At 45.1% G+C, this 16970-nt stretch overlaps 1 protein-coding gene across 1 annotated transcript in view; it reads left to right on the top strand.

The window, feature by feature from the left end:
- The first annotated feature begins 8859 nt into the window (after positions 1–8859).
- The window catches only part of LOC116788554 (amphiphysin-like), a 126854-nt gene continuing 118743 nt past the window's right edge, over positions 8860–16970 (top strand). The window contains 1 exon segment of the mRNA XM_032691502.1: positions 8860–9055. Coding sequence (XP_032547393.1) covers positions 8987–9055 — 69 coding nt within the window. The 5' untranslated portion in view covers positions 8860–8986.

The following is a 16970-nucleotide window of genomic DNA, read 5'->3' as shown; positions in this document are numbered from 1 at the left end:
TACATCACGCTAGAGGGCAGTTAGTCTGCAGTCTGTGGCAGCGGCCATTCCTGGCTTTCCAGCAGGCACCTGCCCACATGGGGCTGCCCTAACAGAGGTCAGGAATGGCTTTGCAGCAGCCCATATCCCAGTATGGCTCTCTACAGGGCTGCAGTGGAGACTACAAGGGAGTGTCCTGGCATTAGGTGGACCTCACTTCCCTAGAGTTCCACCAAAATCCTGTAAATAGACCAAAAAAGTTCAGTCAGGCTGGGATTTCTTGAGTTTTACAGTTTGCCTCAGAAATCTGAGAATATTGTCTATTTGACAAGGGGTAGAGAGATTGTCTGGGAAAAAACTCAATATGAATGGTTGATAGCTGTGGTTGTCATGAAGCAAATTGGTACCCCTAACCTCCCCGTGAATTCTTGAGATACGGTTAACATTTCCTCTGAGTTTTTCATCCTATTCCTGCCCCAGGGGTTAAATTGAAGGGGCAGAAGCCATGTGCTGTGATGTGGGTCTGTTCCCACGAGCACTTCAACATGGGTCTCATGGCAGATTCAGACACAGACCTGCAAGATGGAGCCCCAGATGTCTCACCTCAGTTCTCCCTGCTGCAAGCAAGATGGAGTAACACACTGTCAACTTCACACTAAGTCTGAAGCAATGTAACGAGGAAAAACAACTTTCCAAGAAGACTCCTTCCTTACCAAAAGTACACTTATCTTTTAATCTTGTTTTGGGATTTTAGAAGCTTTTTAGCACATACTGGTTAACAGGAAGAAGGGGAGTTTTGGCAGACGTGAAGGGAAGGATCAGAAGAAACTTGTTTCACACTTGACATACAGAAGCAGTGAAGGTTTCAAAGACTTGTTCATGGGTAGATATCAACTATACTGCAATAATTAGCTTTGCATGTATCAGGGCTCTGCCCCATGCCTCTGCTGCATTTCTCAGCAGTGCCTTTGAGGTCCTCTTTAAGGTGTGTGTCAACTGGTGCACATCAGCTCTGACATAGTGACACTATTGACACCTGCACTCACACTACTAACGCTCTTAAATTTATTTATTGCTCATCTACTGTTCCACTAACCTTGATCAAAAATTCTTCCCTTGACGTTGAAGGGGACATGACTAGGTCTTTTGCTTCAGAAGAAAAGTAGGATGGTATTTGAAAATACTGGTTTTGAACAATGCTACACTGAGGTAAATTCAGTGCACAATGGAAAATATTCCACCAGATTCTGCTCATGTGTTTTCTGCAAATCCTTGTCCCATCCACTGAAAATCCTTATTGAAGTACAGCACCAAGATGCCTGAGCTTTCAGTCTGCTCTCTGACCCTGTTCCTCATTTTCCTTAGTATGACAGATTTTATTTTATCTCCCTGTTTTACAGGTGTTCAGGGAATACAGAGGAGGTATATGAAGTCTATGACCTCTCCCTACACAGCAATGCATTCATTATTGATTAAACAAGATGTATTCATTTAAAGGTGTTTGCAGTTTTTAAAAATTTAATTGATATGTCATGGTCATTGATTAATCAATTATTAAGATTTACTAAAGATTTTCCTCCTGGAAGAACATTTTTGAGATATCATTATCGTGTAGTTAGCTCTCTCATCTTGCTGTCTGCCATTTCTGACATACAACCAGGAGATGAGTAGCAACAAGTGAACATTTCTCAATACTGTTTTGAAGAGGGGAAAGGGAAGGGAGAAGGTGTTAAAATTTAACTTTCATTTTTACCAAGGCTGCCTCTGATATAAGCTGCAAGAAGCTGCAAAAAGATGTCTCTAAAATAAGACTAGCATACCATTATTAGCTAAGGACAGGTTTTTTTCCCCACAGTGTGAAAAAAATCAGTCTCGCATGCCAAGGACTAGGAAGCCTGCAACAGTTAAAGAGTTTGGTTCCTATAGTGACTGTTACAGCAACTGTTGGCATCCAAAGTGTCTTTTTATCTAATGATAGAAATAGTTTGGAAACATTTCCTTCCAGAGACAGTTTCGGGATGAGTAGACTATTTATTGTCATGCATACAATAAGGTGAAACAGATCAGAAATGGAGACCGAGGAAGGACCAAAGCAAGTTTTTCTGTGATCTGGATGCAAAGGCTATTTTGCCTCCAATCCCTGCTGTTTGTTTGTCGCTCTTTTAAATGCTGCAGAGATACCTTTCTGGGGAAATGGAACCAAACCAAACCAAACAACAAAAAAACCCCAAATGACGCAATTTTTCAAATATGCTGAAGAATACACTAGCGGCAGCTAAATAACAATCTCTTAAACCTGTCAGGCCATTTACAGATAGAACTGTTCTAACTGACCCCAGAGACTGTTTCCCACAGCATCTGTCCAGGATACCTCTAGGATGAATAATAACATATCTGGAGGTAATGGGAAATGAAAGATTCTCTTCCTGCAAAGAGAAATTTATGTTGCAACCTTTCAGAGTGCTGCTCTTCCTAATTTTGATGAGGGAAGTGCTGGCATTCCCAAAGTTCTGATGCAGAGCACAGTCATCAAATTCAGTTTGGGATTCCTTGAAACAATTTATGGATTATGTCAAGTCAAGTCAGGACAAATCTAGCTCAGTTAAGAACAAACCATATACTGAGAGAGAAGAGTGGACATATTTGAATAAGGATCCTTGACAACCAAAAGCTGTGGTTATTTTCAGAGATTCCATAGATTTAAAAGCTGACTTTCAACTACACGATTTAAAGGAGCAGAAGCTACAATCTGACAGTTTCCAGAGGGGTTGCCTTTTTGAAGTTTGGATTAATCCTTTGCTATGGTATACAGTTTTCATAATGAAAGTCCCTCTCCTGTGGCCAGAGGTCACATTAGCACCTGCAGACCTTGGTTTTTTACGACATGCCTGGTGCATCTAGGATTAGTAGCAACAGTTGGGTGGTGTTGCTCTTGCAGACCATCTTCTGTATCCCTGCAAGCAGATCCCTGGCTGCTCGAAATTGTTATTGCTTCCTTGAAAGCAGTGAGTGTCAAGACAAGAAGAGCTGCTGCAGGAGAGGAGGCTTCCAACCTCCATAGTCAAGCTTCAGGTGACTAGGAAGAAAAATTTCCTGATATTTAGAAAATGATGTGTCAGACATTAAACCAGCACAATCAGTTCACAATGGTTTACATACATCTGTCTTCTTGAAGAAAAACAAATCCTATGACCTTCAAACTGGCATAAAAGTGTTCATTATTTTGCATGTACATATTATCTTTCATTTCATGGCCTTTCTATATTATGTGCAAATGCAATCAGAATAGCTATGGCTAGTCATTTTTCTCCAAATTCTAAACATTTCAGGATTAGGATTACACATCTTTTTGCTACATCCCTCCTTCTAGCTCACTTGAGTGGTAGAAGCAACATCACTGTATAAATGTGCATTTGCACTAGGAATAAAAGCAGGGAGGCTAGATGATGTTATGATGTGTGCGTAACGCCATTAACAGCCAATTCATGAGCAAAGAGCAATGTATGGAATCAAACTGGTGCCATGCATGCCGTGTCCCCTTCACAAGTACCTAACTTGAAACTCACCACTGGTGAGGCATTATCCAAAGAGAATGGGGAATGTGCTGGAATGGCTTTAAAGAAACATTAAAAAAGAGAGAGACTAAGTGTCACAATAGTGATTTTTATTGTTATGCAAACAAAAGGTGTGCTTTTCTAGATACTCACTGTCAATACTAGGAATATTGTAAATATATTTGATAGGAAAGAGAAGAGGAAGGGTATGGAAAATTGTGTGTAGAGAAATAAACATTGTAAGCAGAGATTGACTTTTCTTTCAGGAAAGACCCAAATGATGTCCTACAGAAAGTCTTTCTGTCCTTTCTACCTGTCACTTAAAAAGGCAGATATTTCTGGTTCTGGTCAATGTCCTTCTGACTGAGAAGTGTCAAGCACATTTAGGTTCAGATTCTTCAAAACCCATATTCAATGACCTTTATTGCTGAATTAAGGGAACCTGAATTTTGGCTAAGTGTGGTTGGTACTTTTTGTGTGGTGGGAGTTCTTCCTACTTAGGTGGGAAAGCTCATATGTTGTCAGCACGATTCTTCAAAATTCATCTTCTGTACACTTCGTTGTGCTTTTAATTACAAACCTGATATATCAGGAGGCCAACCAGAGTACAAGTATCTTCTTCAGCATTCATTCCTAATGCTGGAATAGGTACTGTATACACAGCCTATCAAGACACTGTTGCCATCTAAATGATGCAACTTAAAGGCGATTTCTTTGTGCAGGTCCAGGTTGGCAGATACGCTCACTGAGGGAGGGAGGGAGCTATGCATCCCTGTAGCTCTGACCATGCTGAAACTCATTCTTGGATCTCAGGGAAGCTTGTCTTTCTTATCACCCTAGTCTTTTCCTCAAGTTTGTATGTTATTGACACACCGACAGTGTAAAAAGTGAAAAAGCCTGGTATTAACTAAGTGATACTTAATTGCTTACTCCTACCCCCACCTGCAAACCCTAAAGGATTTTGGATCTCCAGTCATGTCTTCTTATCTACTGGCTCTGCCTCAAACCTGAAAAGATTCACCCAAATGCAACAGTAATTACAGGAATTCTCTCTAGGGTTTTTTCCCCCTTTATTTGAGCTCATTTCTCTAATTCCTGTTTTTCCAGGGAAGAGGACTTGGAGGATGAAAGAAATGTAACTCTCCCCTGCAGAAGTCCAGCATGGACATCTGTGTCCCGTGGGTGCTACCCAGGAAAGAACTGCCTACAGAAACATCACTGGTGCTTATTCTGTGAGCAGCCTCTGTAGCCCTTCATTAGTGATGCTTTCCCATGTAAATCGCATTTTGTGGAGTTTCAGAGCCCAGGTTGTCAACCCAGAAATTTGCTGATTGAAGTCAGTCAGAGGACAGACATACATGGTAACAAGCAAGGCCAGTGTTGAACACTGCCTACTTGTATGTAGCTCTGTGAAGCTGGATAGGTTCAAATAATGAAGCTGAAATCAAAGGACACCTTTCAGATAAAATACTTCCCAGTGGTGGAACTGGTGTTCTGTGCCAGAATGTAAGTATCAGTCCAACACATGTTAGCACTTTAATGGCTGAAACAGAGGTGTTAATATGAAGTCATGGCAATATAGGAAAAAGTAAAAAAAAAAATAAATAATCTGTATTTGTCTTTAATAAGAAGAATTTTAATTAAAAATAAGTGCCTAAGTATTAAATATAGAATACATGGTTTTTCTAATTTCAGATATTTGTTAAAATTTTCCTCTGGACTAGATTTTTACAGGGTTTAGAGCTACACTTATTTTATTAAAACATTTTTCTTTTGGTGTGTATTTTCCATAGTGTTCCTTACTTTCCTTGTCATGTGAGACAGACAGCTCTCCTCTCTGTGACTCACATCCAAAAGGCAGCAAGACCTCCAGAAACTGCCCAGATAATTTAGACAGTCTTTTACGGCCCATTATATGCTGACCTGAACTGCAAGTATAGTACCAAGCTGTCACTTGCAAAAGGACAATTGTAAAATTCAGTTCTTGTACTCCTGAAACCATTCAATTTCTCATATTGCTTTCCCGTGTTTGCTAATCTGTTTGTCTCAACTGGCACTGTATTTATGTCCATACATTCTGCCTCCCTAAATCCACATTACAGTGCAATTTCAACTCCTGGGCTGTCCTGCAGCTTCATTTCCCACTCCGATTTGCCACTACACTGAATATTATAGTGATGTGCTTATGATGGGGATGTCTTTTATCTGCTGTGCTGGAGTATGAATTGTGAGTGTCCATATGTTGTGATTTGTAGAGCTCTGTGAGGTGCAAGTCGCTTATTACTCCATGGCAGTTGATATCTATATTTAAATTATCATTGCAATGGAGATGGCTAAAAGACACCTGTCAATTTTTTCTATCATCAGTATTGTAAAATTTACTCCTATGGACCAGTGTCTTCTAATTGTATTGCTTTACACAAATAGTGATCAGAATGCAGAAATGAGTGATGAGAAACCCTGTTGTTGAAGAGTCAGAAATGATGTAAATTTTTTCTTTTTCTGATGAACATTTCAAGTGAACAGGGATCATCACCTGGCAAAACTGGTGATATAACAGTTGTACTAATATTTACCTTCTCCCTTCCCTTTAGAGACTTTATTTTCAAAAATCACCACTCTCTTAGGAGCATTTTTCTATGAATGACTGTTATTCAAGAGTGAAACTGAAGTGAAATCTCATTTGAAAATAACACCAAATAAACAATAACAACAAAAATAAGGAGAAAATAAGTAAGGTAAATTGTACTACAGGATTATTGACTTTTAAACAATAACTATTTCTGAATAAAGTATGAGCAAACCAGAGAAAAATATGCTTTGAAACACGTTAATGGGAAGATTTTCTCTGAAGAACAATAAATGTTATATGCAACAGAGTATGGAGAAATCAGCCTGATTGTTTTCTTATAATTACTTTCCAAAATCTAGCTGATAGAGAGCAACGCACCCATTGATAAACCAGCCAGTGAAAAAGCCTTGGCTGTTGTCCAAGGTAATTAAATAGGGCAAAGCCAGTGCAAGTCAACCAACTGAGGAGGAAAAGACCAGCTGTCTGACAGTACACATCTTCATGCTCCTCATCCACCAGCATGGAAAAGCATTTTTGGTCTTGGTGACAAAGGATCTACTATTATATCAGACAACAGGGGACAAAAGGCACAGGAGAGTGTTCTCCCTCCCTCTACTAGCCCAAAGGCAACCAAAGGCAATCAAATGCAACCAAATGCACCCTGCACTGCTGATACCTGCTACTTTTGTTATACTTTGGTGAAGAAAATGCATAAGTAAGTGTGCTGGTTTAAAAGTTAACCAGCAGAGGAAACCAAGCCAACTCAAAGAGAGATTACAAGTCAGAATAACAATTTAATAAAATAATACAATAAATACGACCACACAGACAAGCAACAGGCACTAGCCCACAAAGCCCAAATGTACAACCCAGCACCCCGGGGCACAAACAAAGCGGTGCTCCCTGGGCCCCCCCTTGAGTCCAAAGCAAAGGGAGAGGGGAAAAACCTGCTGGTGGGAGAGCTGCTGCAGTCCAACCAAAAGTGGTAATTGTAGTCCGGCCGAGGGTGGTGGTGAGCTACCGTCTGGTTGAGAGCGATGAGCTGATGCCTGGTTGAGAGCGATGAGCTGATGCCTGGTTGAGAGCGATGAGCTGCAGTCCTCCTCTGGATCCCACGAGTGGTAAAAAGGTTCCGAAACTCCAGGTTTATATACTCTCCAGTTCAGGTGGGAATGTTCAGTCCTCCCCTCAGAGCGGGGAATTCCATAAAAGGGTGTTTAGTCCTTCCCTCAGAGCAGGGAGTTCCATAAAAGGGTATGAGGGTGCTCATTCCATAAAAGGGTATGAGGGTGCTCAGGAACATTCCCCCCCCACACCTCACAGGCCTCTACTGACAACAGTTTCTGGGAAATGGCATGGAGGGCTATAGAATACACAGTTTGGGCTATACCCATTCAGTGATGAATCGGTCCCAGCTGTTCTAACCAGGACAGTAATCAAAGTTAAGACCACCTCTTTTCATGATTTTTTTAATCATTTATAAAGTGGTGAAATCAGATACTGAACTGGCCAGAAAGAGAAGCTCTGAAGATGTGAAAAATTACTTCAAAGAATTTGGGAGCCCTGTGCAAAAGATTTTGTTTTGAACTTTCACCAGCCTAACAGCATTATAAGAGACTGCCTGTAATCTTTTAGATAAAATAATTTCCTTGGTTGCTATGATATGTTTACTTTGGTTTTCTGCTTTTGTTTTGGGTTTGGTTTTGGTTTTCTGGGTTTTGGTTGGGGTTTTTTTGTTTGTTTTGGATTTTTTTTAATGATGTTTATATGAGAATTGAGTAAGCACGTACCTTCAAACCTTAAAATAGGTCACAATTTCTTAATAAACATTGTTACTTCTGCAGTTGGTATGTTAAATCCACTTCTTAATAGTACGGGACAATGCATCATGCAGGTCTGGGACTGGGCAGATGTCAGAAATACAAGGTCACTGGATTTCTACTCTCCGTATCAGGGAACTCCATGCTTGGCCAAACAGCAGAAAAAAATGGCAGGAGTTAATTTGGGGGCATCATATCTAGGAAGGATTACTTTGCCAGTCTTGAGTGACTGGTGCTGAGAGATTCTGTATTTGGCAGATTTTGAGTGTCAAGGGAGGACAGAAAGTTTTGTCGTGACTGCTCTCCAGTTTTGATTTAAAGCTGTAATTTCAGAAATAAGATCAAAAGCCTGAAACCAGTCTGGAGCCAGTTTACTGCTGTTGGCTGTTACACTGAGACAGGAGTGAGCAATGGATGGGAGGAGGATGTTGAGAACAGCACAAATGGCAAGTTCACCGTGTACCACATTTAGCAGCACGGGCACGGTGAGCCCAGCACGGCTGATGGTTGTGCTGGGCAAGCCCAGCTCGGGCCCAGCTGGGGTGCAGGTCCTAAACTGCAGCACCCATCTACTGCACTGAAGGTCTGTGATGCTGCAGCCCCAAAAACAGAGTGAAAGGTGTCAAAGGAGCGTGGACGCTGGGAGACACTGACCTGGTGGAAACTTCTAGGGGAATACATAAGGTCTCTGGCTGTGCAGTGGGGCTTGTGCCGGTAGTGGACGCAGCCGTCAGCTGCCACAGCGCTGGCGGCTTCTAGAAATCATCATCGCCGTTCTCTCTTGATGTGTTTCATCTCCAAGAGACGACGCTGCCGGCCCTGCGGGGTCCCAGGAGCCGCCTCTCTGGGGTCCGGGGGCGGGCGGTGGCGAGGGGGCCCGCGGCTCACCTGAGGCGGCGGCGGCGGCGGCCCCGCCTCTCCCCGCCGTGTCTTTAAAGCCCTCCTCCTTCTCCTCGCCCTCCCTTCATCCCTCCATCTCTGTCTCGCCTTTGCCGCTCGCAGCCGCCGGGCTCTGCCTCGCCCGCCTCCCCTCCCCACCCTCCCCATCCCCGCCGCCAGCCATGGCCGACATGAAGACTGGCATCTTCGCCAAGAACGTCCAGAAACGCCTCAACCGCGCTCAGGAGAAGGTGGGTTCCGGGGCGGGGGAACTGCTGGAGAGGGGCGCAGAGGGAAAAAAGGAGCGGCGGCAGTGCCGGGGGTCCGCGAAGAGATGCAGCCCCGCTCACCCCCAGCGCCCGCCGCTGCGGCTCCCCGTGCCCGCGCCCGCCGGGGCGCTGAGCTGCCGCCGGGGCCGGGCACGGGTGCGCTGGCGCTATTATGTAACCGGCCCATTTCACCGCCCGGCCGCTGTCCCCGGCCCCGCCGGCCGGTCGCTCCCCGCCGGGACGCGGCGCTGCGGGCGCTGCCGGTGGCCACTTGCCGTAGGCCCGAAGCAGTCGCCGCTCCCTTGCCCTTCAGGAGGCGCGGGGCTGCCCGCGGGAGTGGCTGCGCATCGCACCGCACCGCGGCGGGGTGGCCGCGCTGCCTCCTCGGCCCGCGCCGCGAAACGCGGGCTCGGCTCGCCTCGCTTCACCGCCCGCCGCCCGCCCTCCTAAGAGGATTGCTTTTCCTTTAATATCCACGCCGGTTCATCCCCAGCTGCGGCGATCCCGCCCGGCAGCCCCGCCAGCGGCCGCCCGGGGTGACAGGCACCGCTGTGTGACAGGAGCCCGGGGGGGCTGGCACGGCCCGCGCCTTCCTCAGCGGCTGCCGCGGTTTTGGGGAGCTTCTCGGGATGTCACGGGGCTGGTCGAAATGTTCTGCGGCTGATGATGTGTATTGCTTAGGAAGACGGTGCCGGTTCTGGTGTTGCTGTAGCCTGGAAATGAACAACGGGCGAAGTCGGGGAGAATTTGCAGAAACTCCTGATCAAAGATGCGGGCCTTACTGACCACTGTTTGTTTTGTTCATCTTCATTAATGAAAGCCGATAGGTACGGATGGTCTACACGAATAGCTCCTGTCTAGCTGTTGGGTGTCTCAAAACAAGACCACAGATACAGATATTAAACATAGCAGAAAAGCACTTCTGTATGCTATATATAGCAGCTGTGTCTGCTGCGAGTACAGTTTGCAATAAAGCTGTTCCCAGCATGAATTTTGGAGACATGGTTGTCAGCAAGCATTGCAAGTCATCTCTTTTGAGGGCTAATAAAACCCCTCTAGCATATATCCTGTGTTGTAATACACCCTAGGTAATAGGGCTCTGGAGAATTAAGAGAGGTTATTTTATGACCATATTTCTTCTATTCACTGCCTATAAATCCTCACCTTTTTGCCACACATTGAATTTTGTGGAGCTCTAATGGCATAAAATTTGCAACAATTAATATGTAGAAAAGTCTTATACATAATCATGTTAGTCTTTAAGAATCCAGTAGTTTAGGCTGTTGCAGGCTAGTGATTAATTTTCTGTTTGAATTACTCCTGTCTAATTCCTGAGGACTTTTCAATACCAAAGGCATGATGCATTTCCATTCTTGCAGGTTTTGACTACAACTGTTTTTGAGTAAAACGCATAATACACTCCTTAGTAGTTCGGAAAGATCCGATGACTTTATGATGTGAGTTGATCTGGGTTCGTAGTTGAAGCCTAAAAATGCTGATAATTTCCTTGTGTCTTTGTCAGTGTTGCTGTGTTGCTGTGATTGCATCCAGAAAAGCACTGGTGCAAGTCTTAATAATCATATGTACTGGTTCCAACTGTGGCTGTTCAAATGTGAGAGGTCCTGCTCACAGAAATAGATGGGCATACCAAAGAGAAGACCTTAATCTGAGTACCTGAGGTACCTGGTACCTGGCAAAGACTGCTAGTGCACCAGCCCCAGCGTAGCTGCCTCAAGCCCAACAGGTGCCTTGGGTGCAAACCGGAGATGCTGGTAGGCTCTGACAGATGGGATGCTCTACCTCATGTTGATGATCAGCCATGGTAACAAGGGGAGAACTTAGCTGGTTTGATCTGCATGTGTTGCAGTCAGACATCTGGCAATTTTGGCCTCATTTGGCTCCGTGGTGGTAATTTCTTATGTCAGTGGTCTAAAAGTTCCTTTTTTACAGGGTTATTTACAAGCTGCTAGAGGCTTGACACAGAGTAGGTCACAGTACCAGTGGCCTAATACTGAATAGGTCACAGTACTATGTAGCTCTGTATCCTCGCCTCCTTCATCCTGGCATGCATGTGTAGTTATTGCCATGAGCTGTGCACATCTTGCTCTCTCATGCCTACGTTTCTGGTTAGCTTTGAGCTCCTTTATGGTTATACAACATAAAATCCTTCATTATTTTTGCTAAAACTTTACTTTAAAAAAACCCCAAACAACAAACAAATGGGAATGATACAGAATGATTGGGGTTTGTTTGTTTTGGGTACTTGATGGCAAGTAAATTGTATCTAGGAATTGAAAATCTATGATTCCAGATGAATAGGATGGTATCGTGACAGGTGTGTAATATCACACTGACTTAAAGAGATTTTTTTTAATACATTCTGAGTTGTTTTATCTTGTTTATCTTGTTGTTTATATTGGCTTTGGGCACTTTCAGTTTCCTTAATGTATCCTTATAGTTCAATGTTTTTATTAAGCATTTATCCATAACTTTCTATTTGTTATTGATGCAATGTATGTTTTAAAAACATGGAGTGGCTCTAAAACATGGATCTTTATTTATGGAAACTATTTTTCTAGTGATGCTATCATTACTTCCAGTTCCTTACAGTCCAGAAGAAATTCTAGTTACATGTTGTAGGTTGCATGTGCCCATAGTGTGCCTAGTCACTCTTTATATGACAAAAGCTAAATAACTGGAAAATATTGAGCAAATCTGTCTGTCTTGTCTTAGAAGTGTTAAATTGGAGAGTTGTGCAAAATTATATCCATACATCATTCAGGTGTTGCTTTTTGTGGTAGCACGTGCCCTGGCACCCTGATTTTGAATCAGTGAGTGTCCCACTAGTCTTCACTGCATTTCTTCAATGACTTGTCCTCCAAAATTCAGGAAATGTGGACATACTGAGCTTGCAGCATCTGCTGGAAGCTGCCAACAGTCATCTGAAGAATCTGGATTAAAGTTTTAAAAGCTCCAGATCAATTTAGGAGCCTACATCCCAGCTATAAAAGTAAATGAAATGCCAATGTGTTTAAAGGGCTGTTTAAAATGAAACCAGAAAAGATGTATTGGTAACCAAGGCTGGCCAAGTCGATTCTGAAAACAAGATTACTTGGATGAAGAGGCTGAGTTTGTATCCCTAGGTTCCTCTGCAAATTTCAGTTTAAGCTGATAACCCAATATGTAGCACTACTTATCTCCTTGTGCTCTCTTCTATATCCCAGCAACTCTAATAGAATAGAATAGTTCAGCTGGAAGAGGCCTACAGTGATCATCTCGTCCCACTGCCTGACCATTTCAGGACCAACCAAAAGTTAAAGCACGGCTTTTAGGGCGCTGTCCAAATGTTTCTTAAACACTGACAGGAACTGGGGGTGGTGCATCGGCCACCTCTCTAGGAAGTCTGTTCCAGGGTTTGACTACCCTCTGAGTAAAGAAATATTTCCTCATGTCAAGTTTGAACTTCCCCTGATGGATGCAGCTTTAAACCATTCCCATGTGTCCAGGGAGAAGCGCTCAGCAGCTTTCCAGTTCCCCTCCTCAAGAAGCTGTAGGGAGCATGAAATCACCCCTCAGCCTCCTCCTGTCCAAACCAGACAAACCCAGTACCCTCAGCCTCTCCTCAGAGCCCATTCCTACCAGCCCCTTCCCCAGCTCTGGTGCCCTTCTCGGGACACGTTCAAGTACCTTCACATCCTTTTTAAATGATGGGGCCCAGAACTGCACACAGTACTCAAGGTGAGACTGCACCAGCACTAAGTACACGGGGACAACCACCTCTCTTGGCTGGCTGGTGATGCTGTGTTTGATGCACCCCAGGATGTGGTTTGTCCCCTTGGCTGTCAGGGCACACACTGCTGACTCCTGCTGAACCTCCTGCCAACCAGCACTCCCAGGGACTCCTCTGCAGGGCTGCTCTCCTGCCACTCCTCTCCTAGTTTAGCCTCACGTCCAGCATTATTCCATCCCAGGTACAGAATCTGGCATTTGTTCTTATTCAGTTTCATGTCACTGGTGATTTCCCAATGCTATCCAGATCCCTTTGCAAGGCTTCATGTCCCATGGCAGAGTCAGTAGCACCTCCCAGTTTAGTATCATCACCAAACTTACTACCTGTGCATTCAACTGCATCCTCCAGATCACTGATAAAAAGACTGAACAGAACTGGCTCTAGAATTGAGCCCTGAGGAACAGCACCGGTAACTGGTCACCTAACAGATACTTCCCTGTTCACTACAACTCTTTGAGCCCTGCCCTTCAGCCAATTCTTCACCCAGTGCACTATGTACCTGCTCATTGCACTGTTGGACAACTTATCCGGAAGGATGCTGGGAAGAACAAAAGCCTTTCTAAAACCCAGAAAAACTACATCTACCATCTTCCCTTCATCCAGGCAGGTGACCTTATTGTAGAAGGTTATTAAATTAAACAGGACTTTCCTTTTGTGAACCCCTGTTAACCATGCCTCATGACTACATTGTTCTTTAAATGTCTTTCAGTAGAATCTGGTATGATTTTCTCCATATTTTTTTCCAGGAACCATTAGACTAACAGGTATGTAGTTTCCTTGGTCTTCTCTCATGCCCTTCTTGTAAACGGATGTAACGTTGGCTAACTTCCAGTTGGTGGGGCCTCCCAAGACCTTTGGTAGATGACTGAGTGGTCCTGCTGTAACATCTGCTAACTCCTTCAGTACTCTGGGATAAATCCCATCAGGCCCAATGGACTTAGTAACATTCAGTTGATACAACTGGTCCCTTACAATTTCAATGCCCACAAATGGAAAGTTAGTGTTCCTGCAGTCATGGTCCTCTGAAAACCCAAAGTAGCATCATGGACATTAGCTCCGTCACACAGAGGGGACAGCTATTATGAGTGGTTTCTGGGCTACCGGGTTGGTTTCCTCCATGACCTGAGAGAAAAGTAACAGCATGAGGTTTGTTCTTGGAAGCCAAGTGGCAGAGGCTGTGTCAGGGATGCTCAGCAGCTTTGCCCAGTGCATGGCAACCAAAGGCAGGGTCAGCACCCTGGGCACAGGACTTTCTTGAGGCCAAGACCCCAAAGGCCTTCCTCTGAAGGATGCTGTGTGGAGTGCTGGTGAGTGGGGAAGTGGCAGGCAGGGCTGCACCTAGGGGATTCTCTCACCCTCATGTCACAGTGTTACCACCCTGCAATGCAGCAGTGCTCTGGGGGCAGGATAAAAGGGAACATACTCCCATGTCCCACTGTCAAAGCTGGTGTGGAGCCAGCCCATAGACATCCAAGAGGAAGTCCTCGAGGAGCTGGTGGAATTACTTGGAAGGAGGAAAACTGGAAGCGAGGCCAGCTGCCAGTGGCACTTAGCCTCTGGGAAACAGATACAGGCCCCTCAGATAAGGAGAAGAACCACCAGCCCCTGGAGGTGTCTGAGGCTGTCAGGCCTATTCAGATGGATAGCTGTAGTAAGTTCAAGTGAATACCTTCTTGAGGAGCACTGCAGAGCTTGCTGTCCTCAACCTCTGTGGAATCAGGGGCAGCTGCTGTAAGTAGGGGTATACAGAGCTGTCCTAGGGCTTTGTAGCACTCACTGGTGCCCTGCTAGGTGCAGAAAGGATTCTAGACCCTCAGGTTGATCAGGCTGAGGACATTTGGCCACTCTCAGAAACCCCTGAGATGACTTCAGGTTGAGGAAGATAGGGCTTAGGCTTAAGGTTGGACTCAATGATCTCAGAGGTCTTTTCCAACCTAGTTGATTCTGTGATATCCTGGAAGGTGTGACCACTCTGTGGGACAGGAGACGGGTCTTGCTGATATGCTCAAGGCAGCTGATTGCTGACACTATGATCAGGAAGGAGTTTTCCCCCAGGCAGATTGACGCTGGTCTCCAAGGTTTTTTTACCTTCCTCTGCAGCACTGAGCATGACCACTTGTCAGGGCTCTCCAGTCCCTTTTGGGTGGGTTGCTACCTGCTGCTCATGCACCACGAAGATGACCTGTTGTGCCCTGTAGATGAGGGGAGGAAGGCTTTTTTTCCCTGCCATGGTGGACTGCATCTTAGGGAGTTTTTTACCTTTCTCTGCAGCATGGAGCACAGCCTATTGCCAGGGCTCCTTTGGGCCATTTTGGCCAGGTGCTGGCTATTCCTGCACTGTGAAGATGGCCCTCGTGCCCCTCATCCAGAGGGAGGAAGCTTTCTAGACTCCCAGGGTGGGCCCCAAGTGTGGTCCCTGGATGTTGCTTCTTGTCCTTTGTAGCACTGAGCACAGCCCCTTGTCAGGGCTCCTCTGGGCCCCTGCAGCTTGGTTCTTCTTGCCTGCTGCCCTCACACCTCCAAGGCACCACTCATGCCCTGTCTCTCTCTGGTCTCTTGCCCATTGTAAGCTTGGAGTGGGAGTGAGTTCTGCTTTTCCCTTGGCTCCATTTCCCCAGGGGTTCTTGCCTGTGCAAAACAGCCTGTGCTTGAAAGGACTCCAGGCTTGCTGCCCCATCCAGAGCTGCCACTTTTCAGCTCTCCCTGCCTGCAACACAAGCACAGGGCAGGCACAAGAATGTTTTTCATGCATCCCTAGCCAGGAAGCACAGCAGCAAAGCAAGTTTTGGAAGGCAAAATTATGCCTGTCGTTGATACATGTCATACACTGGAAAATACCTCACAGTACTACATACTCTTTTTCTGACCTATATTCCTGCTGCTGCTTTTTGTGTCTCTTGTGTTTGCCAGACTGCAGAGGATGTATTTTCAAGCTAAACTAAGAAATGCATCAGCCTGCTTCTGGCTACACATGCATGTTGTGTTAGTGCTTGTGAGCATCAACTCTGAAACAGGTGGAGAAAAATAAAAATTAAAATATCATGTTTCCAGCTGTAACCTGTGTGTTATGTGTCCTTGTAAATGTTTTTGCAGCTGAAAACTCCCTGTTGTGTCAGACAAATGACAGACGCATTGTTATTTCACTCATGCTAAGTACAGGAAATAGAAGAGTTATGCTATGTTACACCCAGAGTTCTGCACAACAAGCTATGACCCAGGTCTGAGGGCTCCATCCCAGAGAGCTGCTCTCTGCAGTACAGTTCCCAGACCAATCCAGGAAGGAGCACACTGCCAGTATGGCTCAGGCAGGCACTGAAGGCCCCATGCTGAGCTGGAATACGTCCGCTGGCCCCTTGGGAGGAGCTGGTGGGGGTGGACATCCCAGGGGAGTCTGGTGGCAGCCACTGAGGTCTGTGAGCACTCCCAGGACCCTGACAGAGAAAGACTTGCACTGCTTATGTGCTCTCCTTTAGATATTGATGGTTGGCCACTTTGAAGATGGAGTATTGGGCCACAGGGACCTTTTCACTGATGGAGTACTGTTGTTCATAGACTATTTTGTTTTAGTATGTTTTTCCAAGGGAAACAGCTCAGGCATCTCAAAAAATGAGCACAAAGAGAGGAAAAACAATCCATGGGAAAATGAACAGATATTGCTCAACTGTAAGACAATTTGCATTTAGATGAGAAACATATCCTACATCAGAGGTTTTGATCTTTGAGCCTTGCAAATGTCAGGAATGGTGGGTTTTGCCATCCTGTGAAAACTCATCTCAGCTGGATGAACTCAGAAGACTTTTGAAAACCATGTCGCACTTGGTTTTTGCAAATTTGTGCAGATGGTCCCATTGTCTTGAGGTGATCCAGAGCTCCCACCTCCCTCAGAAGACCCATGCCTCGTTCCTACAAGGTGACAGAGCCAATGCCTAGCCTGGGAGATGGTTATGGGTATTCAGTGCCTTCTGCTAGTGCAGGGCTGGAAAGAAAAGTCATCAGAGATTTCCTCAGCATGTACTAGAAGAGAAAGAAGCAGGTAGGAAGAAGAATATATTTGAGTAGAATAAAATAGTTCAGCTAAAAGAGACCTACAATGATCTGGTCCCACTG

Source organism: Chiroxiphia lanceolata, chromosome 1 (assembly GCF_009829145.1).
Source record: "Chiroxiphia lanceolata isolate bChiLan1 chromosome 1, bChiLan1.pri, whole genome shotgun sequence".
NCBI classification, from domain to species: Eukaryota; Metazoa; Chordata; class Aves; order Passeriformes; family Pipridae; genus Chiroxiphia; species Chiroxiphia lanceolata.
This window is presented reverse-complemented; position numbering and strand designations above follow the sequence as displayed.